This window comes from Procambarus clarkii, chromosome 41 (assembly GCF_040958095.1).
Source record: "Procambarus clarkii isolate CNS0578487 chromosome 41, FALCON_Pclarkii_2.0, whole genome shotgun sequence".
Taxonomy (NCBI): Eukaryota; Metazoa; Arthropoda; class Malacostraca; order Decapoda; family Cambaridae; genus Procambarus; species Procambarus clarkii.
Window position 1 is genome coordinate 10,485,049 of NC_091190.1, and position 26,770 is coordinate 10,511,818.

The 26,770-nt window shown below is 40.8% G+C and overlaps 1 protein-coding gene across 1 annotated transcript; it reads right to left on the reverse strand.

The window, feature by feature from the left end:
- Window positions 1–6,785: 6,785 nt before the first annotated feature.
- Window positions 6,786–7,190, reverse strand: LOC138373083 (110 kDa antigen-like). Its single transcript, XM_069339109.1, has one exon. The coding sequence runs from the start codon at window positions 7,188–7,190 to the stop codon at window positions 6,786–6,788; it is 405 nt and encodes a 134-aa protein (XP_069195210.1).
- Between the last annotated feature and the right edge of the window lie 19,580 nt (window positions 7,191–26,770).

Here is a 26,770-nt window from a genome sequence, read left to right on the forward strand (position 1 = left end):
GCACAAATAATATAATACATACAACACTGACTAGTTTAGATCTAGTCGTAATAATTCCTAACTAAGAATTATAAAATTATTTAGTTTGGGCTTGTACCAAATTCAGCACAATCTCAGCCTAAATTCTACCTAATAACATGGGTAAAGATTATTGTGGTGCAGTAAGGTGAATATAGTTGTGCTGTATTTTTAGGTTTTTTGTTTTATAAGAGTGTTCTTGCACACACAGGTGAACAATTATGTACAGTTAAGTTTGGCTTGCTAGCCACAGCCTTTTGTGATGGTTGATGGTGTTAATTAACTTGTCAACCACATGCAACCTAGATTCCCCTGACAAGTGTACACCATCTCTGGTCAGGTTCTGTCTGTAAGGTCTGGCTGTAAATTGGATATATGTGGCATCCAATCTCACTCGTTTTTTCAGCCTGAAATTTATGTACTTAGCAGCTCTCAGGTAGTATTCTGGGGTTACTTCCCAACGATTATCTTGACTTGGTTGGCGAGGTTCCACTAATGTGAATACTACCGATTCACTGATGAGCTTGAAAGAAGAAATTATGGCTTTGAGGTGTTTGATCACCTCGGCTGGATGACGAGTGGGGTGGATGTCATTACCACCTAAGTATATAATGGTTAGATGGTGAGGCCACTCTAACGCAGGTGTTAGGGTGGGGTTATTGTAAAAGTTATGAGCTGTTGCTCCTGGTGACCTAAAGATTCTCACCTCGGTGTGAGGTATAGGTCTAAGTGTTGTGGGTAATTGGCTATGACCCACTAAAGCTACCTTATACATGAGGTGAAAGTAGCAATATGTTAGTGTGATCTAGGCTAACTGATGTGTTACACTGTTAGTTGACACAATTAATTAAATAGTTAGTCTAGCTTCTATCACACAAGGATTAGTTATTAATGGTTATTATTTTAATTATAAATTTAATGCCTATCCGGTTCGATAAGGACCATAATGTGGGATATTTGGGGCTTGAATCTGATTATTTAAATATTAATGTAGTAAATTAAATTACGAAGGACCACCCGCTTTTATAGTAAAGAGGGAAACTGAGAATTTCTGATCATTAGATAATTCCTAGATGAAACCAGTAACTATGGATAAAATACTAGAAAATATGATCATAGAAATAATTAATGGGCTGTATAATTAAATGAATCAAACCCTCAAACACCTACATTGGGGGGTTATTACTGGAGGTAAGTACGTCCAGGAATTAGTGTGGTTCGTTCACTAATTCAATTAATAATAATCTAATCCTATAAAAATTATATTGAAACTGATATCATTACTATAAATAGGAACATAGATTATGAGCATAGTAATGAGAGTTACAGTAAACCACATATTAATCCTGAGGAATTCTGCACATAAGAAATTGCAATAGAATCATGAAAGAAAATAAATCTTAGCTTAATGACGATTCCTTTAGACAAGCCATGGAAGTTCCTCTTATTCTCTGGACTCGGTCGGCTGACGAATGAGACGGATTAACATGGGAGAAGGCGGCATGGAGAAGTCTTCTCTCGTGCTGCAAGACAAATATTTACAGTAGCAACTAATTTAACTACTGAATCTATATATTCAAGAAATTGAGAGTTATAGGTGACAAAATTTAATCACCTGTTATTAGATGTTATCGTGCGTCATAACGGTCAATCACCCAGCTACTACTAAACTCTTTACCCGATGCATCACATAAAGGAATATACTTAGCTGTGGGGCACTGTATAAGTTTTAAGATTGCCGTGCTTCGCGTCCCCAGGCTCCGGCTAGGCCTATCCTGGATAATGGCGCGCTTCGCTGGCTGGTCACGTGTTGTCAAGAACCAAGTTAAAAGGCTCCTTATTTGACACCAGCACTAGCTGAAGATATTATCTGCAAGGTTATTCACGCCTCACAGTGGCGACTTTCATCTGAGGATGGATAACGTCTGCCCTAGTGGCTGGGCAATGGCGTCTCCTTGTGAGTACGGTATGCGCAGGTCAGCCTCTGAGCGGCTCTGCACGTGTACTGAGTTGGTCCTCCCCAAACCCACGCCGCGTCGCGCGTTCATAAAACAAATTATGTCACGAACATTAATGTTTCTCGCATTTACGCTTGAAACGTTGAAGATCGGACGGGTTTATTATTTAGAGGAGGAAATTATTATTATTTACCAATTTAAGAATAGTAAATATATAAGGGAGAGGAATTAATGTCTCCCCATGGCATTCACTGGTGACGTTAGCATTATTACGAGATAAACGTTATGACTCCAACGCTCTATTCGGCTTTTAGTTGGAGGTCAATTCATCTGCAATTAGTTATCATACAGAATGCCTTAGTTATAGAGAATCGAATTTAATTCTCACATACATTGGATATAATGTGTTTACTGTAAGGAAATCTGACGCAATACTGGCGTCAGGTGACGTGAGAATTCTAGCCTACTGTACAGATGGAATTATTAGTACATGAGAATTCTACGTGTTGTTAATTTTACTTACTACAATAATTAGTATTGTTAGTAATAAGTAATGAGAATACAACAGTGTTGTATTCGGTGTTGGAAATATCCAACAACACTTATTGCCATCACTAACACAACATATGACACGTACTGCAAACACTAACACAACATATGATACGTTCTGCCAGCACTAACACAACATGTGACACGTATTGCTAGCAATAACTTATCATATGAAACGTACTACCAGAACAAAAAATCATATGACAAGTACTGCCAGCACTAAAACGACATATTAAACGCACAGTCAGCACTAACTCAACGTGTGATACGTACTACCAGCACAAACACAATATATTACACGTATAGCTAGCAATAACACAACATATAACACATACAACCAGAACTAGCACAACATATGACATGCACAGCCAGCATAAACACAACATATGACACCTACTGCCATCATTAACACAACTTATGACAGGTACATCCAGCACTAACACAACATATAATACGTACTGCCATCACTAACAATTTATGACACGGAAATCCAGGACTAACGCAACATATGACACATAAAACCAGTACTAACACAACACATGACACGTGCTACTAACATTATCACAAGATATGACACGACACGTACTACCTGCACTATCACAAGGTATGACACGAAAAATCATCACTGACTCAACATAGGACATGAAAGACCAGCAGTAACACTTCATGACACGTACTGCCAGCACTAACACAACAAATGACAGATGCAACCAGTACTAATAAAACATGACACGTACTGCCAGAATTAACACAGTATATGACATGTACTGACAGCACTAAATGAACATATGACACGAACTTAAAGCAATAACACAACACATGACTCGTACAATCAGAAAAAAACACGTGACACATACTACCAGCACTAACACAACATATGACACGTACTGATTGCACAAAAACAACATATGACACGTACAGCCAGCGCTAACACATCATATGACACGTACTGCCTGCAATGACACAATATGTGACACTTATTGACAGCACTAACACAACATGTGACATGTCTTGAAAGCACTAACACAATATATGTCACGTAATTCCAGCACTAACACAACAAATGATAGGTACTGCCAACAAAAACGCAATATACGACACGTATTGAAAGCAGTAATACAACATATGATACGTACTGCCAGCCCTAACACGACATATAACGAACATTGCCAGAACTAAAACAACATATTACGCGCATAGTGAGCACTAACAAAACATATGACACGTACTGCCAACACTACCTCAACTTATAACACGTACATCCTGAACTAAAGCAAAATGTGACAAGTACGGTCAAGAATAACGCAATGTATGATATGTACAGCCAGCACTAACACAACATATGACAGGTACTGCCAACACTAGCACAACATGTGTCCCGTACTGCCAGCACTAGCACAACTTATGACACGTACTACAATTAAAAGCACAACATATAACGCGTACATCCAGCATTAACATAACATATGACACGTACTGCCAGCACTATCACAACATATGACACGTACTGCCAGCACTAACACAACAATTACACGTACTACCTGCACTAACTCAACATATGACTGTTACTGCTAGCACTACCACATCATGTAATACGCACTTCCAGCACTAACACAACATGTGACATGTACTTACAGCACTAACACAACATGTGACACGTACTACCAGCGCTAACACAACATATGACACGTCCTGATAGTACTAACACAACATATAACACGAACTGACAGCACTAACACAACATGTAGCACGTATTGCTGGCACTTACTTAACATATGAAACGTACTGCCAGCAATAACACAACATATTACACCTACTGCCAGCACAAACCTAACATGTGACAAGCATTGCCAGGAACTAACACAAAATTAGACACATCGTGCGCACTAACACAAAATGTTACACATTCTCCTAGCACTAACACAACATATGACACGTACTGCCAGCACTAAAACAACATGTGACACGTACTGTCAGCACTAAGACAACATATGACACGTACTGCCAGCACTATCAGAACATGTTACACGTAGTACTAGCACTAACACAACATTTGACACATTTTGCCAGCACTAACACATTATATGACACGTAATGCCACCACTAACATAATATATGACAAGTATGGTCAAGAATAACGGAACGTATGACGTGAACAGCCAGCACTATAACAACATATGACACGTACTACCAACCCTAACACAACATATGACACGTATTGCCAGCACTAACACAACATATGACAAATACTGCCAGCACTTACACAACATATGACACGTACTGCCAGCACTAGCACTACATATGACCCATACTGCCAGCACTGACACAACATATGACAAGTACTGCCAGCACTAGCACTACATATGACCCTTACTGCCAGCACTGACACAACATATGACAAGAACTGCCAACACTAGCATAACTTGTGACACGTATTACAAGTGCTAAAACAACATATGACACGTACATCCAGCACTAACGTAACATATGACACGCACTGCCCGCACAATAACAACATATGATACTTGCAGCTAGCACAATCACCACATTTCACACGTTCTGCTATCAATAACAGAGTATATGACACGTATTAGCAGCACTAACACAACATATGACACGTACTGTCATCACTAACGCAACATATGACACGTTCAACAAGCAATAACACAACATATGACACGTACTACCAGCACTAATAAGGCATATGACAAGAACTGCCAGGAATAACACAAAATATAACTCGTACTGTCAGCACTAACACATGTGACACGTTCAGCTAGCACTAAAACAACATGTGACACTGACAGCCAGCACTAACACAATATGTGACACTTATTGCAATCACTAACACAACATAAGACCCGTACTGCAAGCAATAACGCAACATATCATGCGTACTGTCAGCACTTTCACAACTTGTGACATGTATTGCCAACTTTCACTCAACGAATGACACGTTATGCCAGCACTAACACAACATGACACGTACTGCCAGCACTAACATAACATGACACGTACTGCCAGCCTTAACACAACATATGACATGTACAGCCAGCACTAACACAACACGTGACACGTTTTGCCAGCACTAACATAACATATGACACATACTGCCAGCACTAACACATTATTTGACACGTAATGCCAGCACTAACAATCCATGTGACACGTACTACCAGCACTATCACAACATGTGACACGTACTACCAGCACTATCACAACATGTGACACGTACTCCCAACACTAACACAACATGTGACAAGTATTACCAGCACTAACACAAAATTTGACACGTACTGCCAGAACTAACACAAAATGTGACACGTTCTCCTAACACTAACACAACACAAGACACGTACTGACAGCACTAACACAACATGTGAAACGTACAACCAGCACTAACACAACATATGACATGAGCAGCTAGCTCTAACACAACATGTGACACGTTCTGCCAGCACTAACACAATATATGACACGTACTGCCAGCACTATCACAACATGTTCACGTACTACTAGCACTAACACAACATTTGACACGAATTGCCAGCACTAACACATTTTATGACAGGTACTGCCTACACTAACACAACATATGACAGGTACTGCCTACACAACATGTGACACGTACAGCCAGTAATAACACAACATATGACACGTACAGTCAACACTGACACAACATATGACACGTACTGCCATCACTAACAAAAAATGTGACACGTACTGCCAGCACTAACATAACATTTGACATATGCAGAATACAACACTAAAAGACTGTGCAGGTTGGGAAAGGGTGCTATCTATGTAAGGTGCTACCGTCAAGGAAAACCTTTGATTTGTTGTTACGCTGGGAGATAATTACATGTATTTTTTACTAATAAGTTCTGATCTGTAAAGTTATGTGTGTTGTGGTTGAGAGATCATCGTCCTATATGTTGTCAGTTGTGGTTGAAAGATCATCTTGAGGTTATCTTGAAGTTCTCTTGAGATAATTTCGGGGCTTAGCGTCCCTACGGCCCGGTCCTCGACCAGACCTCCTTTTATAACACACACCCCAGGAAGCAGCCCGTAGCAGCTGTCTAAGTCCCAGGTTTACTGCTAGGTAACAGGGGCATCAGGGTGAAAGAAACATTTTACCCATTTGTCTCCGCTTCCACCGGGGATCAAACCCGGTACCTCAGGACTACGAACCCGAATCACTGTCCACTCAGGTGTCAGGCGCCCTAGTCAGTTCATCAAGGTCATATGTTGTGTCTGTTGTTATTGAGAGGTCATATATGGTGTCTGGTGTGGTTGAGAGGTCATGGTCATATATGGTGTCTGTTGTGGTTGAGAGGACATGGTCATGTATGGTGTCTGTTGTGGTTGAGAGGACATGGTCATATATGGTGTCTGTTGTGGTTGAAAGGTCATGGTCACATATGGTGTCTGTTGTGGTTGAGAGGTCATGGTCATATATGGTGTCTGGTGTGGTTGAGAGGTCATGGTCATATATGGTGTCTGGTGTGGTTGAAAGGTCATGGTCATATATGGTGTCTGGTGTGGTTGAGAGGACATGGTCATATATGGTGTCTGTTGTGGTTGAGAGGTCATGGTCATATATGGTGTCTGTTGTGGTTGAGAGGACATATTCATATATGGTGTCTGTTGTGGTTGAGAAGTCATCGTCATAAATGTTGTCTGTTGTCATTGAGAGGACATGGTCATATATGGTGTCTGTTGTGGTTGAAAGGTCATGGTCATATATGGTGTCTGTTGTGGTTGAGAGGTCATGGTCATATATGGTGTCTGTTGTGGTTGAAAGGTCATGGTCATATATGGTGTCTGTTGTGGTTGAGAGGTCATGGTCATATATGGTGTCTGTTGTGGTTGAGAGACCACGGTAATATATGGTGTCTCTAGTTGTTTAGAGGCCATGGTCATATATGGTGCCTGTTGTGGTTGAGAGGCCATGGTCACATGATGACTGTTGTGGTTGAGAGGTCATGGTCATATATGGTGTCTGTTGTGGTTGAGAGGTCATGGTCATATATGGTGTCTGTTGTGGTTGAGAGGTCATGGTCATATATGGTGTCTGTTGTGGTTGAGAGGTCATGGTCATATATGGTGTCTGGTGTTGTTGAAAGGTCATGGTCATATATGGGGTTTGCTGTGGTTGAGAGGTCATGGTGAGATATGGTGTCTGTTGTGGTTGAGAGGTCATGGCCATATATGGGGTTTGCTGTGGTTGAGAGGTCATGGTGAAGTATGGTGTCTGTTGTGGTTGAGAGGTCATTTGTGGGATGTAGTGGTTTTGAGGGGTTTAAGGTGGTGTGTCTTGGGGTTGAGGGGTGTCAAGTGGGGTGTGGTGGGGTTGAGGGGTGTCAAGTGGGGTGTGGTGGGGTTGAGGGGTGTCAAGTGGGGTGTGGTGGGTTTGAGGGGTGTCAAGTGGGGTGTGGTGGGGTTGAGGGGTGTCAAATGGTGTGTGTTGGGGTTGAGAGGTGTCAAGTGGGATGTGCTGAGGTTGAAGGGGTATGATATCAAGAGTACCAGGGAGAGACAAGGCTTGCCGAAGTGGAGGAGGCCAGGTGCGTACTGCTGGTTGAGAGAGTGTTGGACAGGAATTTGTCAAGTGCACTACTGAAACAGCTGGTCTAACTAACATGGATAAGTATTTAGCTACTGTCTTATATCCTTTGGGTGACTGTCTGTGGCGTGTGAGGCATCGAGGCTTGCGGCGTATTTCCACACCATTGACGCCCCACATGACGTATGCCTCAGCTTGAGCTCTCTCCACGCTGTCCAAGGAGGAGCACATGTTGGTCTGGGTATACAGACGACGGTCAGGTGGGATGGTACGTCCTCCATGCAGACCTATCCAGGCAGCCATGAGTCCAAGGTCGACCAGGTATACTGCCGGTGCTGCTGCTGAGTGCTGAACATTGTGGGTTTGCGAGGTGAGGCGGTGGTCACTGTCGTCGTACAAGAGAGCATAGATCAGGTCTTCTGTGTCACTCATATCCTCACCTAACCTCGTCACGTCTTCATCTCCTTCATCAAACTAAAAACAAGAAATACATAATAGAAGACAACATAACATGATATGATGTTATGAAAGACCTGTTGGTCAATGCGAGGGAGCTCTTGTTAGCCCCCATGTGAGCCTCTTATTGATCTATCTTAGACCCCTCCTATTTGTCCATATGATGCATTCCTATTGGCCTGCATGAGGCAGCTCATATTGGTCCATATGCTGCCCGTATATAGAAGTCATTATTCGCTCATGTGAAGCAACGTCTATTTGTCCATTTTGGCAGCTAATATTGGTCAATTGGAAGCTGCTGTTCATACCCAACAAATTCATTAATACATATATTTAACCTTCGTTTAAGACATGTCAGCGACTCTACGTGTGTTGTGTTACGCTGTCATTTGTTCCAGGAGTGCTCACAAACCTATATTTAACTCTAACTATAAACTTATTAAATGTTAGCCATTGTTTCTTGTTATTTATTTGAAACCTCTAACAATGTTCCCCCTGGTTATACCCTTTCCCTCACTGGACTGCTTCAGTCGCCTCAAGCCTGAATGCTCGCTTTCCACAGAATCTAAATAAAGCTTTCTAAATCTCTCTTCACAAGAAGCATTGTGTTTCCTGGGATTAACTTTGTCATGATCTCCAGTAAACTTTCAAATGAACGCATGTCTATTCTGTTGTATGGTGACTAAAACTGAACTGCATAATCACAATGGAGCCAAAAGAAAGAAAACTGAAGTTGAGGAATAACTTGATTTTGTTTCACGTTGGTAATAAAGCCAATATTACCTCTAGAGGGTCGTTAATACCACCACAATAGCTAGCTAACCAACGAATTAGAATAATATATTCCTGACTTTAATAGTAAAGTTTGAGTGCATATTAACCAGACAGAACCGCACTACTCCTGGCGTATATAGTAATGAAGATCACTCAGTGTCGTCAGCATCTCTGCCAGATGCTGAAACATTTCTCAACATTAAAATTGAGTGATTTGTGCAACTGCAAATCTTACGTCTAATTTTATGTGAGAAAATATAGTGACGTTCTCCAGACAGCGACTGTGTGTGGATGACCTGTGTGTGTGGATGACCTGTGTGTGTGGATGACCTGTGTGTGCGGATGACCTGTGTGTGTGGATGACCTGTGTGTGTGGATGACCTGTGTGTGTGGATGACCTGTGTGTGTGGATGACCTGTGTGTGTGGATGACCTGTGTGTGTGTGGATGACCTCTGCGCGTGGATGACCTCCAATGTGGCCTTACACAGCACTTGCCAGAAAGTATAATGATGTAATTCATTATCATTATTGAACTTATAAACCTGTGCATTACAGGCATTATAATGCTTATAATGCATTATACATAATAATCCAACCCATCCTCCTGTTTAGACAGTACCTACTGTGAAGATCGCCAATAGTCAGAATTCGTACTTTCTAAGCTTTTAGTTATTAGTATACTGAACAGAAAGGAATTCTTTTAACATAAATCAAGCTAAACCAAAATCTTAACTATTTATAGGCCTAGTATAGCACACATACGTACTATATTAGGCCTCAGATATCATGTATTAGACCTAGGGAGGTTAGGTTAGGTTAGTTTAGTTTATTAAAGCAAACCTGTTGACTGATGTATCTAAACTCTGATGTACCAGGTGGTGGTGGCAGCCACACCCACCAGGTATGTTTACCTGTTGACTGATGTACCAGGTGATGGTGGCAGCCACACCCACCAGGCATGTTTACCTGTTGACTGGTGTACCAGGTGATGGTGGCAGCCACACCCACCAGGTATGTTTATCTGTTGACTGATGTACCAGGTGATGGTGGCAGCCACACCCACCAGGTATGTTTATCTGTTGACTGATGTACCAGGTGATGGTGGCAGCCACACCCACCAGGTATGTTTACCTGCTGACTGATGTACCAGGTGGTGGTGGCAGCCACACCCACCAGGCATGTTTACCTGTTGACTGATGTACCAGGTGATGGTGGCAGCCACACCCACCAGGTATGTTTATCTGTTGACTGATGTACCAGGTGGTGGTGGCAGCCACACCCACCAGGTATGTTTATCTGTTGACTGATGTACCAGGTGATGGTGGCAGCCACACCCACCAGGTATGTTTATCTGTTGACTGATGTACCAGGTGGTGGTGGCAGCCACACCCACCAGGCATGTTTACCTGTTGACTGATGTACCAGGTGATGGTGGCAGCCACACCCACCAGGTATGTTTATCTGTTGACTGATGTACCAGGTGATGGTGGCAGCCACACCCACCAGGTATGTTTACCTGCTGACTGATGTACCAGGTGGTGGTGGCAGCCACACCCACCAGGCATGTTTACCTGTTGACTGATGTACCAGGTGATGGTGGCAGCCACACCCACCAGGTATGTTTATCTGTTGACTGATGTACCAGGTGGTGGTGGCAGCCACACCCACCAGGTATGTTTATCTGTTGACTGATGTACCAGGTGATGGTGGCAGCCACACCCACCAGGTATGTTTATCTGTTGACTGATGTACCAGGTGATGGTGGCAGCCACACCCACCAGGTATGTTTATCTGTTGACTGATGTACCAGGTGATGGTGGCAGCCACACCCACCAGGTATGTTTACCTGCTGACTGATGTACCAGGTGGTGGTGGCAGCCACACCCACCAGGCATGTTTATCTGTTGACTGATGTACCAGGTGGTGGTGGCAGCCACACCCACCAGGTATGTTTATCTGTTGACTGATGTACCAGGTGATGGTGGCAGCCACACCCACCAGGTATGTTTATCTGTTGACTGATGTACCAGGTGATGGTGGCAGCCACACCCACCAGGTATGTTTATCTGTTGACTGATGTACCAGGTGGTGGTGGCAGCCACACCCACCAGGCATGTTTACCTGTTGACTGATGTACCAGGTGATGGTGGCAGCCACACCCACCAGGTATGTTTATCTGTTGACTGATGTACCAGGTGGTGGTGGCAGCCACACCCACCAGGTATGTTTATCTGTTGACTGATGTACCAGGTGGTGGTGGCAGCCACACCCACCAGGTATGTTTATCTGTTGACTGATGTACCAGGTGGTGGTGGCAGCCACACCCACCAGGTATGTTTATCTGTTGACTGATGTACCAGGTGATGGTGGCAGCCACACCCACCAGGTATGTTTATCTGTTGACTGATGTACCAGGTGGTGGTGGCAGCCACACCCACCAGGTATGTTTATCTGTTGACTGATGTACCAGGTGGTGGTGGAGGCTTCACTAACCAGATATGTTTACCTGTTGACTTATGTACCAGATATGCCGGCGGCCACACTTGCCAGTCTCTCATAAGGTGTCTGGGGGTTCCAGGTAAACTTTTCAAATCACTCAATTGGCGTCGAGGGATCCAGGTAAATTTTGCCACCTATTTTTATTGCAGTTATTTTGCCACATTTGGACTTAAACGTTTCTTATGGGACAAATTCGAGGCAAACGTTGCCGATTTGGAGTTAAAGGTTTCTAATGGGGGAAATTCGAGGCTAAATTGTCTCATTTAGAAATTGACTGATTTGGAGTTAGATAGTTCTTATGGGGAAATTCACAGCAAAAGGGCCTGATTTGGACTTAAAGAGTTCTTATAGGGAAAATTCGAGACAAAAGAGCCCAGTTTGGACTTACAGAGTTCTTATGGGAGAAATTCGAGACAAAAGGGCCCAATTTGGAGTTTAAAGTTTCTTATAGGAGAAACTCAAAAATTTTCAGAGTTCAGTTTAGGAAAATATTTCAGAGTTCATATAATCATAGAAGTGTAAGACAAAAATTATTCAAAACGACTATTTTCAGAGAATATTGTCATAAAAGTTTTGTTAAGGTGTGGTTTGTTAAGGAAAATAGGCATCTTAATAGTAAGTTTTTGTTTTATAACCAGTGAAAGGCCAGTTAAAGACCAAAATTTGTCAAAGCCCAGTAAAAGACTGAAATTATTCAAGAGACCGACTGAAGACCGAAAATATTCAGAGTCCAGTTAAAGACCGAAAATTAGTCAGAGTCCGTTTGAAAACCGAAATTAATCAAGGTCCTGTTTGCGCCTGGAATTTGACAGAGACCATTTTAGACAAAAATTCGCCAGAGTCCACTTTGAGACCATAATTCGTCAGAGACCGCATTTACAAGTGCATTTTTGCTAGGAAGGAAGGAAGGTTAAGTGGGATCGCGGACTTGGGTAAAAATATAAGAAGGATATGCAAATAAGAGGATAAACAAAAATTATATCTAAAAGATTAGGTTAGGGATAATATATTCAACAAATTTACTCCAAACATAATAAACAAATAAACTATATCTGAAAGGTTAGGTTAAAGGTCAAAGAATAAGAACAAATTATATCTAACACAATGCATATACTAAGATCAAAAGGAGGTTAGATTAAGGGGTGAAAATGGGAAAATTATATCAAACATAATAAATACAACTTCTAAACCATTTGATGAACTTTAAGTAAAAAAAAGTACAAAGTGCTTAAACTGACATTCCTAACATATATCCCTTTAAATGATAAAACACTCTATTTTAACAATTAACCCTTGAAATGAACAACTACCTATATATAATAAACCTTTGAAATGCTTAAACCATCCCATCTTTACTAAATAGCACTTGAAATGCGTAAATGACCATTTGATAAAATAGGTTATGAAAGTTAGGTGAGGTTACGTAAGTTATAATAAGTTAGTAAGATTAGGATAGGTTAGGTTATGTAAGTTAAATTTAGTTAAGTTACGTTAGGTTAAGTAGGTTAAGTTAGGTTAGGTAAGTTTCATTAAGTTAGTAAGATTAGGATAGGTGAGGTTAGGTAAGTTAAGTTAGGTTATGTCAGTTAAGTTAGGTTAGGTTAGGTACGTTTGATTAGGTAAGATACATTAGGATAGGTTAGCTCAGACAAGTAAGGTTAGGTATGTATGGGCAAGTTGGGTTGCATAGATAAGTTATGATAAGTTACATTAGGGTAGGCTAAAACAGGTGAGTTAGGTTAAGTAGGGTTATGCAGCGATGTTCAGAGAACAGTTTTAAGGTAAAGTGGTTAAGAAAATATATTTTAACAGAATAATTTTTAATAGAAGTGTAAGTTTGATAGGAAAACTTGAACAAGTTACATAAAAAGAGTGGTATTTTGTGACATATTAAATGCTGTTAACGAGTTTAACGGTAAATGTCTTAGTGAAACTATCTTTGTGAAAGCTGTTACTGCATAAAAAATAGCTATTTTTCTTATTTATTGAATGAAGAACACCGTTTGTTACATTTGGGAGTGTTATTTAATGCCTGAAGATTAATTACTTTGAGCTTAGCTTTGATGTCTCAAAGAACAGCTTTGATGACCGAAGGAGAGTTAGAGAACAAATTTGATGAACAAAGGTGAGTTAGAGAACACCTTTTTATGCACGTAGGTGACTTAGAAAATAACCTTGATGACTCTGAGATGTCTTAGAGAATAACTTTTTGATGACTCTGAGAATAACTTTTGAGGATATGAGTAGTATTTGGATGACTTTAAGTGTGTCTTTGATGTCGTTGAGTGTGCTATTGACGTCTTTGAGTCTGTTATTGATATCTTTGACTGGGTTATTGAGTGTATTTTTGTTATCTTGAGGAGTGTTTTTTACTATTTTCCTTACTCAACAAAGTACACTGTTAGTTAAGAAAGTGTTTAAAGAAGTTGCATTTGCCTATTTTTAGTTATGGGGAAGAATAATTTTAGTTAAAGAAACTGTTGAAAGAAGGTAGAAATAGAACAGAACAGGGAAAGTATAAAATGCTAGGCATCATTATCATGATAATGTTAGAATCAATGTAAGATTCGTAACAGCCACATTTGGCCCAAACCCTCTGCAGTTTTCAAAATATCCAAAACATCCCAAATATTACACCTGAGCAATATCTTGAAGCCAAATTCTGGCTGTCTGCACATATTTGTTGTTTGAAATTACGACTTTTTATACAGAAAATATGCCAATTACAAAAGACAGAGATGGATCACATTTTGTCAAAACCCCTTTGCAGTTTTTAAAATATCCCAAATCTGACTCCTAAGTCATGTTTTGGAGCAAAATTCTGGCTCTCTACACATGTTTGCAGTTTGAAATTTCGACTTTTTATACCGAAAATATGCCCATTATTGAAAACAGCGATGGATCACATTTTGCCCAAACACCCCTGCAGTTTTCAAAATATCCCAAATATCCCAAATCTGACTTCTGGGCCATTATTTGGAGCTAAATTTTGGCTCTCTGCACATATTTGCAGTTTGAAATTATGACTTTTTATACCAAAAATATGCCAATTACTGAAAACGCGAATGGATCACATTTTCCGCAAACTCCCACTGCAGCTTTCAAAATATCCCAAATATCCGAAATTTTAAATCCTGAGCCATATTTTGGAGCCAAATTATGGTTCTCTGCATATATTTGCAGTTTGAAATTACGACTTTTTACACCGAAAATATGTCAAAAACTGAAAACGGCGATGAGTCACATTTTGCCCCCTCCCCCCTGCAGTTTTCAAAATATCCCATATATCCCAAATCTGACTTCAGAGCCATATTTTGGAGCCAAATTCTGGCTCTCTGCACATATTTGCAGTTTGAAATTACGACTATTTTTACCGAAAATATGTAAATTAATGAAATCGGCGATGGGTCACATATTGCCCAAACCCCCTGCAGTTTTCAAAATATCCCAAACCTGATTCCAGAGCCATATTTTGGAGCCAAATTCTGTCTCTTTGCACTTATTTGCAGTTTGAAATTACGACTTTTTACACCGAAAATATACCAATTACTGCAAACAGCGATGGGTCACATTTTGACCAAACCCCCCCCCCCCTGCAGTTTTCAAAATATCCCAAATATCCCAATTCTGACTCCTGAGCCATTATTTGGAGCTAAATTTTGGCTCTCTGCACATATTTGCAGTTGGAAATTATGACTTTTTATACCAAAAATATACCAATTACTGAAAACGCTAATGAAGCAAATTTTGCCTAAACTCCCCCTGCAATTTTCTAAATATCTCAAATATCCCAAATCTGATTCATGAGCCATATTTTGGAGGCAAATTCTGGCTCTCTGCACATATTTGCAGTTTGAAATTACGAATTTTTTACCGAAATTATGTCAATTACTGAAACAGCGAGTGGTCACATTTTGCCCAAACCCCCTTGCAGTTTTTAAACTATCACAAACTTCCCAAACCTGACTCCTGAGCCATATTTTGGAGCCAAATTCTGGCTGTCTGCACGTACTGCAATATGAAATTATGACATTTTATAACAAAATATGTCAATTATTGAAAAAAGCGATGGGTTACATTTTGCCCAAACCCCCATGCAGAATTCAAAATATGTGAAATGTTGGAAACATGACTTTTGAGCGTCATTTTTGAGCCGAATTCTGGCTCTCTTCACCTATTTGCAGTTTCATATTACGATTTTTATGAAGAAAATGTGCCAATTACTAAAAACTGCGATTGGTCATATTTTGCCCAAACAACCCTGCTGTTTTCGATATATATGAACTATCGGAACTTTGACTAGTGAGAGTCATTTATGAGCCGAATTCTGACTCTCTGCACTCATTTGCAGTTTCAAATTACGAATTTTTATGCCGAAAATATGCCAATTACTGAAGACGGCGATTGGGTATATTTTGCACAAACCCCCCAGCAGTTTTCAAAATATGTGAAATGTCGGAAATTTCATTCCTGAGTGTCATTTTTGAGCCGATTTCTGGCTCTATGCATCTATTTGCAGTTTTAAGTTACGACTTTTTATACCGAAAATATGCCAATTACTGAAAAGTGCGAAGGGGTCACATTTTGCCCCCCCCCCCACCCGCTGTTTTTAAAATATCCCAAATCTGACTCCCGAACCATATTTTGGAGCTAAATTTTGGCTCTCTGCACATAGTTGGAGCTTGAAATTATGATTTTTATACCAAAAATATGCCAAATACGGAAAACGCTAATGGATCACATTTTGCCCAAACTCCCCCTGCAATTTTCAAAATATCCCAAATACTCCAAATCTGACTCCTGAGCCATATTTTGGAACAAAATTCTGGCTCTCTGCACATATTTGCAGTTTGAAAATTTGACTTTTTATACCTAAAGTATGTCAATTACTGAAACCAGCGAATGGTCACATTTTGCCTCCCCCCCACAGTTTTCAAAATATTCCAAATATCCCAAATCTGACTTTGGAGCCATATTTTGGAGCCAAATTTTGGCTCTCTGCTCATATATGCAGTTTAAATTACAACGTTTTATACCGAAAATATGTCAATTAATGAAAACAGCTATGGGTCACATTTTGCCCAAACCCCCTTGCGGTTTTCAAAATATCCCATATCTGATTCCTGAGCCATATTTTGGAGGCAAATTCTCGCTCTTTGCACATATTTGCAGTTTGAAATTACGACGTTTTACAACGAAAATATACCAATTACTGAAAACGGCGATGGGTCACATTTTGCCCAAACCCCCTGCAGTTTTCAAAATATCCCAAATCTGACTCCTGAGCCATATTTTGGAACTCAATTTTGGCTCTCTGCACATATTTGCAGTTTGAATTAATGACTTTTTATACGAAAAATATGCCAATTACTGAAAACGCCAATGAATCACATTTTGCCCAAACTACCCCTGCAATTTTCAGAAAATCCCATATATCTCTAATATGACTCCTGTGCCATATTTTGGAGCCAAATTCTGGCTCTCTGCACATATTTCCAGTTAAAAATTACGACTTTTTATTCAGAAAATATGTCAATTACTGAAAACGGCGGTGTCATATTTTGCCCAAACCACCAGCAGTTTTCAAAATATGTAAAAGGTCGGAAATTTGATTCCTGAGCGTCATTTATGAGCCGAATCATGGCTCTATGCACCTATTTGCAGTTTCAAATTACTAATTTTTATGACGAAAATATGCCAATTACTGAAAACGGCGAGGGGTCATGTTTTGCTCAAGCCCCCCAGCAGTTTTAAAAATATGTGAATTGTCGGAAATTTGATTTATGAGCCGAATCTTGGCTCTCTGCACATATTTGCAGTTTGAAAATACGACTTTTTATACCGAAAATATGTCAATTATTAAAAACAGCGATGGGTCCCATTTTGCCCAAACCTCCCTTCAGTTTTTAAAATATCCCAAATATCCCAAACCTGACACTTGAGACATATTATGTAGCCAAATTCAGGCTCTGCACATATTTGCAGTTTGAAATTACGACTTTTCACACAGAAAATATACCAATTACTGAAAACGTCGATGAGTCACATTTTGACCAAACCCCCAGCAGTTTTCGAAATATGTGAAATGTCGGAAACTTGATTCGTGAGCGTTATTTTTGAGCCGAATTCTGGCTCTCTGCACCTATTTGCAGTTTCAAATTACGACTTGTTATATAAAAAGTATGCTAATTACTGAAACCGGCGATGGGTCACATTTTGCACCCCCCCCCCTCCCCCCTGTAGTTTTCAAAATATGCCAAATATTCCAAATCTGACTCCAGAGCCATTTTTTGGAGCCAAATTCTGGCTCTCTGCACATATTTGCAGTTTGAAAATACTACTTTTTATACCGAAAATATGCCAATTACTGAAAACGGCGAGGGGTCACATTTTGCCCCCCCCCCACCCCCACCGCAGTTTTCATAATATCCCAAATCTGATTCCTGAGCCATATATTGGAGCCAAATTCTCGCTCTTTGCACATATTTCGCAGTTTGAAATTACGACGTTTACACCGAAAATACACCAATTACTGAAAACGGCGATCCGTCACATTTTGCTCAAACCCCCTGCAGTTTTCAAAATATCCCAAATCTGACTCCTGAACCATATTTTGGAACTCACTTTTGGCTCTCTGCACATATTTGCACTTTGAATTTATGACTTTTATACGAAAAATATGCCAATTACTGAAAACGCCAATATATCCCATTTTGCCCAAACTCCCCCTTCAATTTTGAGAATATCCCAAATATCCCAAATCTGACTCCTGAGCCATATTTTGGCTCCCTGCACATATTTGAAGTTTAAAATTACGACTTTTTATACCGAAAATATGTCAATTAATGAAAACGGCGATGTGTCACACTTTGCCCAAACCCCCTTGCAGTTTTCAAAATATATGAAATGCGGAAATGTGACCTCAGAGCGTCAAATATTTTAGACGAATTCTAGTTTTCTGCACCTATTTGCATTTTCATATTACTAATTTTTATGTCGAAAATATGCTAATTACTGAAAACTGCGATTGGCCATATTTTGCTCAAACACCCCTGCAGTTTTCGAAAATGCGAGATGTCGGAAATTTGACTTCTGAGCGTCATTTTTTAGCCGAATTCTGACTCTCTGCAACTATTTGCCGTTTCATATTACGGTTTTTTATACCGAAAATATGCCAAATCCTGAAGACGGCGATTGGTCATATTTTGCCCAAACCCCCAGCAGTTTTCAAAACATGTGAAATGTCAGAAATTTGATTCCTGAGCGTCATTGATGAGCCAAATTTTGGCACTCTGCACCTATTTGCAGTTTCAAATTACGACTTGTTATACAGAAAATATGCCAATTACTGAAAACGGCGATGGGTCACATTTTGCATCCCCCCCTCCTTGTCACCCTCTTGCACCCCCTCCCTCCTGCAGTTTTCAAAATATCCTAAATTTTCCAAATCTGATTCCAGAGCCGTATATTTGGAGCCAAATTCTGGCTCTCTGCACATATATGCAGTTTGAAGTTATGACTTTTTATACAAAAAATATGCCAATTACTGAAAACGCTAATGGATCACATTTTGCCCAAACTCCCCCTGCAATTCTCAAAATATCCCAAATCTGACTACTGAGCCATATTTTGGAGCCAAATTCTGGCTCTCTGCACATATTTGTAGTTTAAACTATGACTTTTTATACGGAAAATATGTAAATTACTGAAAACGGAGATGTGTCACATTTTGCTCAAATCCCCTTGCAATTTTCAAAATATGTGAAATGTCGGAAATATGACCTCAGAGCGTCAAATTTTTTAGACGAATTCTGGTTCTCTGCACCTATTTGCAGTTTCAAATTACTAATTTTTATTTCGAAAATATGCCAATTACAGAAAACTGCGATTGATCATATTTTGCCCAAACACCTCTGCAGTTTTCATAATATGTGAAATTTCAGAAATTTAACTTCTGATCGTCATTTTTAAGCCGAATTCTGACTCTCTGCACTTATTTGCAGTTTCATATTACGACTTTTTATACCGAAAATATGCCAAATTCTGAAGACGGCGATTGGTCAAATTTTGCTGAAACCCCCAGTAGTTTTCAAAATATGTGAAATGTCGGAAATTTGATTCCTGAGCGTCATTTATGAGCCGAATCTTGGTTCTCTGCACCTATTTGCATTTTCAAATTACGTCTTTTTATACAGAAAATATGCCAATTATTGAAAACGGCAATGGGTCACATTTTGCACCCATCCCCCCCTCCAGCAGTTTTCAAAATATCACATATATCTCAAACCAGACTCCTGAGCCATATTTTGGAGCTAAATGCTGGCTCTCAGCACATATTGCAGTTTGAAATACGACATTTTATAACGAAAATATGTCAATTATTGAAAACAGCAATTGGTCACATTTTGCCCAAACCCCCCTGCAGTTTTCAAAGTATCCCAAATATCCCAAACCTGACTCATGAGGCATATTTTCGTAATATGGAATTTCAAATTACATAAAATTCACCTTACGATTTCTTGATGGGAATACAATAATTATATTACTGATGCGGTCAAAAGGATAATAATGACACATAGGATATCCACTTTACACACGAGTTCGAATTTCTCCCAAAATCTGTGATTCTGGCCCTAACTGGACTCAGAAAATTTCTCCGCCCAAAATTTCCCAAAAATTCATTTAATTCTAAATAATCGAATTCTACATTCCTAACTTTAAACTAGAATTACGTTATTACCACAGACTAAGAAATCCTAATGATAACCGGATCTTACCCTTAACATACAAATTAGAATTAACCTCAGTTAACCCAATTTACGATTTTCTTAGATATTTTCTACGTAATCGTTTAAACTTTTTCCACAAAATCACTCTCACTTAAGAACTAAATAAAATCACTCATTGTACAGTTATTAACCAGACAGGAAGTACTAAGCCCAGAGGATTAACCAAACTTTAGAAACCTCACCTCTGACTTAGATTATTTAGTATTGAGTCTCAGAAATAATTTTTTTTGGAGATAGAATATTTTCAGGGAGGAACACTTAATACTCGGGAAATTTATAATACAGGGGCACTGAAATTGGCGGGAAATATTTATTACCTAGAACAACACAAATAGGGGGAAATACTCTATCTAAATTTGACAAAACTTAATCCAAAGAATTACTCGACATAATGCTATAATCGCCCCTACTTGCTCGCCTCACCACACCTAGCCTAGGGGCCGTGACCACCTAGATTCCATTAAAACGGCACGCTGCTTTCGGCAACAATTAGACTAAAACTCAACCTCTACTAAATGTGCGATCACTTAGTCGTTGAATCGGTGCTAAGTAGTTTACTACCCCATCCCTCAGCAGCTTCAACCACCTTCATGAATATAACGTTTTTCTTATCTTTCTGGGTCGTCTAACAACGCCCTCTGATAAATCCCCTGGCGTCCCACTGATAAATCCGCCCAGACAGCCCGCAAGGAACTGCTGTTGAGAATACGGTGGTTCCCAACACCTCTGAACCAATTGCAAGGAGTCGAGTAAGGTACCCAGTCCAATTAATACAAAGCGGCCTTCTTACCCAATAAAATCTTAACAGCCTACTTAACCACCTAATTCTTAATACTACTAGCCCCTCACGACCCTAAAAGTTTGCCAACCCCACTCAATCGCTACTGTTGTCGGGCGAACTGCTAATTCTGGTTCGTGGGCCCACGGCTGACCACCCTAACCCCTACACAAGTGACCGAATGGCTAAGACGTGTGAGCTTTCAGCAATTTTTACACAACAAAATTTATGAAACCACTGCTATGCACAATTGTAACGGGGGCCAGTCACGTACTGGTTAAATGCTGGTCGTTATTAAGTAAGTATATACAGAAACCAGAATTCTACTGTGTAACCTTCAGTTGATCTCCTCAAGATCTAAACGTTTGACCACTTAGATATCACAGCTCGAGGATACTGTTCCCTTCTATACTACACTGCAAACTCTGAATTACGCCGCCATCACCTGCTTATTACTACCCTCTGAATAATTCCCTCATTTGACGGTGAAGCAGGATACCGTCAGTTAGACATAAACCCCGAAAATTGATCCCCCAGTTATTCGGAAAGAAGGGGGATAAGATTTACATTAAGTGTGGTAATTACATCAAAAGTACAAAGGGATTATCTTAGTTAATAAATATATACTGACAGGCTTACAGAGTGAGCCACAGTCTCAAGCATGGAGCTTGAGCCCATCAACAGAAAGTACAAAATAAAGGTTGGGGGAAATTTCACTAAACACCATTAATTCTATAAACGATTTATTAAATCAAAGGTTATCAAAGAAAAAAAAAATATTAATAAAACCCTATCGGAACACTTCCTAACTGAATATTTTCCTAACTGAGGCAATTGGTAAATTAACTACAACAATTAATGTGGATTTCTACACTATAATAAACTGAGACACAAAAAATATCAAAGCCAGGCCTCGATGTTTCTGCCACGGCTTCGGAGAGAGATCTTGACCCCAGTTGATACACATCCCACACCGAACTCACCACACCTGTTCTCTCAAGCTTCGGCTGACCTAGGCTTGTTGCCAGATTAATCTTTGAAAATTATTACTATTAATATCCTGTATTCGTCACTAAAGGTGACTTCTAATTCCAAAACAAATGGGAATTATTTAGATATTCGAGCCAGGCTAATTACAATATTCAGTAGCACTTGTATTTCACTAATTTACATGATTTAACAAACAAGTTGGTAGGTACCTATTTACCAGTGACGAAATACTTTTTACATATTTTCAAATCTTACTGACGTCAAATGCCTTTTTGATACCATACAAGACTTATTCATTACTCTCAATTAACATTAATTTTAACATAAGAACTTAACCCCGATTGATAATTCCTACTAAGTCTGTAATACATTTAATTATTCTACTAGTTGGATGACTCGACACAGGGGCGAGTGGTGCTACCGTTCCCTACCTATGAGTCTAATCACTTGGGGAGGGGGGTGACCCTCCCTAGCCAGTCAGGTCAACCACCAACTCACTACCAACTTCAATTGTTAACACACTTGCCACTGAGACAATCAACATTGTAATTAATTTACATTAACACATTTGTCACTGAGATAATCAACTTTGTAATTAGATTACGTTAAAACACTAATCATTGAGATTTTCACGATTCAGTCGACGTTAATTATTAGAGGGGAAACACATTTGTCACCCAGACAACACACCAGTACTGATAAACTTAACATAAAGACAGGAATACACAATGAGATAAATACACCGTGTCACTGAGAAACAAATGATAAATGAGATACTCACCCAGTAAATAATGGAATGACCTCCGGTGTCACTGAGACACAATTCACCCTTCCGTGTCACTAAGACACAGTTACTCACACTTACATGACACTAAGACACAGTTACTCACACTTAAGTGTCAATAAGACACAGTTACTCACATTTCCGTGTCACTAAGACACAGTTACTCACACTTCCGTATCATTAAGACTCAGTTACTCACACTTACGTGTCACTAAGACACGGTTACTCACACTTATGTGTAACTAAGACTCAGTTACTCACACTTACATGTCACTTGGACACGGTTACTTACCCTTACGCTTACTTGTCGCTGAGACACAGTTGATCACACTAACTTGTAACTAAGACACAGTTACTTACACTTACGTGTCATGAAGACACAGTTACCGGTCACCGGTACCGGATGACCGACCCCACCGCATTTTACCTGTTCCAAGTGACCAACCCTACTATCTCTCACCTGTACCAGGTGATCCGACCCAATTATCCCTAACCTGTACTTGGTGACTTACCCTACTATCTCTCACCTGTACCGGGTGACCAACCTTACTGTCTCTCACATGTACCGGGTGACCAACCTTACTATCTCTCACCTGTACCGGGTGACTAACCTTACTGTCTCTCACATGTACCGGGTGACCAACCTTACTGTCTCTCACATGTACCGGGTGACCAACCTTACTATCTCTCACCTGTACCGGGTGACCAACCTTACTGTCTCTCACATGTACCGGGTGACCAACCTTACTATCTCTCACCTGTACCGGGTGACCAACCTTACTGTCTCTCACATGTACCGGGTGACCAACCTTACTGTCTCTCACATGTACCGGGTGACCAACCTTACTATCTCTCACCTGTACCGGGTGACCAACCTTACTGTCTCTCACATGTACCGGGTGACCAACCTTACTATCTCTCACCTGTACCGGGTGACCAACCTTACTGTCTCTCACATGTACCGGGTGACCAACCTTACTGTCTCTCACCTGTACCGGGTGACCAACCTTACTGTCTCTCACATGTACCGGGTGACCAACCTTACTGTCTCTCACATGTACCGGGTGACCAACCTTACTGTCTCTCACATGTACCGGGTGACCAACCTTACTATCTCTCACCTGTACCGGGTGACCAACCTTACTGTCTCTCACATGTACCGGGTGACCAACCTTACTATCTCTCACCTGTACCGGGTGACCAACCTTACTGTCTCTCACATGTACCGGGTGACCGACCTTACTGTCACCTGTACCGGGTGACCAACCTTACTGTCTCTCACATGTACCGGGTGACCAACCTTACTGTCTCTCACATGTACCGGGTGACCGACCCTACTGTCTCTCACCTGTACTGGGTGACCGACCCTACTGTCTCTCACCTGTACTGGGTGACCGACCCTTCTGTCTGTCACCTGTACCGGGTGACCAACCTTACTGTCTCTCACATGTACCGGGTGACCAACCTTACTGTCTCTCACATGTACTGGGTTACCGACCCTACTGTCTCTCTCATGTACTAGGTGAGTCACCCTTCTGTCTGTCACCTGTACCGGGTGACCAACTTTACTGTCTCTCACCTGTACCGGGTGACCAACTTTACTGTCTCTCACATGTACCGGGTGACCGACCCTACTGTCTCTCATATGTACCAGGTGACCAACCTTACTGTCTCTCACATGTACTGGGTGACCGACCCTACTGTCTCTCACCTGTACTGGGTGACCGACCTTACTGTCTCTCACCTGTACTGGGTGACCAACCCTACTGTCTCTCACATGTACCGGGTGACCGACCCTACTGTCTCTCACCTGTACCGGGTGACCGACCCTACTGTCTCTCACCTGTACCGGGTGACCGACCCTACTGTCTCTCACCTGTACCGGGTGACCGGCCCTACTGTCTCACCTGTACCGGGTGATTCGACCCTACTGTCTCACCTGTACCGGGTGATCGGACCCTTCTGTCTGTCACCTGTACCTTACATTTACACCTGTAACATTTCACGTACTGTTAGCACTAACACAACACATGACACGTTCTGCCAGAATTTTCACATATGACACATACTGACAGCACTAACACAACACATGACACGTGTTATCAGAACTAGCCAAACATGTGACACATACTACCAGCACTAACACAACATATGACACGTACTGATAGCAGTAACGAAAAATATGACACGTACTGCCAGCACTAACTCAATATGTGACACATGTTGCCAGCACTAACACAACATATGATACGTATTACCAGCACTAGAATAACATATGACAAGTACTGCCAGCACTAAAGCAACACATTAAACGCAGAGCCAGCACTGACACAGCATATGACACGTACGTCCAGCACTAACTCATCATATGACACGTACTCATCATATGGGGAGCCGGTCGGCCGAGCGGACAGCACGCTGGACTTGTGATCCTGTGGTCCTGGGTTCGATCCCAGGTGCCGGCAAGAAACAATGGGCAGAGTTTCTTTCACCCTATGCCCCTGTTACCTAGCAGTAAAATAGGTACCTGGGTGTTAGTCAGCTGTCACATGCTGCTTCCTGGGGGTGGAGGCCTAGTCGAGGACCGGGCCGTGGGGACACTAAAAAAGCCCCGAAATCATCTCAAGATAACCTCAAGAAGATACTGCTAGCACTTACACAACATATGACACGAACTGCTCGCACTACCATAACACATGATAATTACTACTAGCACTAACCCTAAATGTCACACGAACTGCCAGCACTAACACAACATATTCCACGTACTGCCAGCAATAACACAACATGTGACACGTACTACCAGCACTAACACAACATGTGACACGTATTGCCAGCACTAACACAACATGTGACACTTATTGTTATCACTAACAGAACATGTGACACTTATTGTTATCACTAACACAACATATGACACGTACTGCAAGCACTAACACAACATACGACACGTACTGCAAGCACTAACACAACATATGATACGTTCTGCCAACACTAACACAACAAGTGACACGTATTGCCAGCACTAACACAACATGTGACACGAATTCCCAGCACTAACAAAACGTATGACACATACAAAGAGTACTAACACAACACATGACAAGTACTACCATCATTAACACAACATATGACACGTACTACCTGCACTAAAACAAGATGACACGAAAAACAAACACTAATTCAGCATATGACACGAAATTCAAGCAGTAACACAACACGTCACGTACAGCCAGGAATAACACAACACATGACAAGAACTGCCAGGACTAGCAGAAAACATGACACGTATTGTTAGCACTAACACAATACATGACACGTTCTGCTAGCACTAACACAACATGTTACAATTACAGCCAGTACAAACACAACATATGGCACGTACTGACAGCACTAACACAACATGTGACAATTACAGCCAGTACAAACACAACATATGGCACGTACTGACAGCACTAACACAACATGTGACAGGTACTGCCAGTACAAACACAACATATGGCACGTACTGACAGCACTAACACAACATGTGACAATTACAGCCAGTACAAACACAACATATGGCACGTAGTGACAGCACTAACACAACATGTGACAGGTACAGCCAG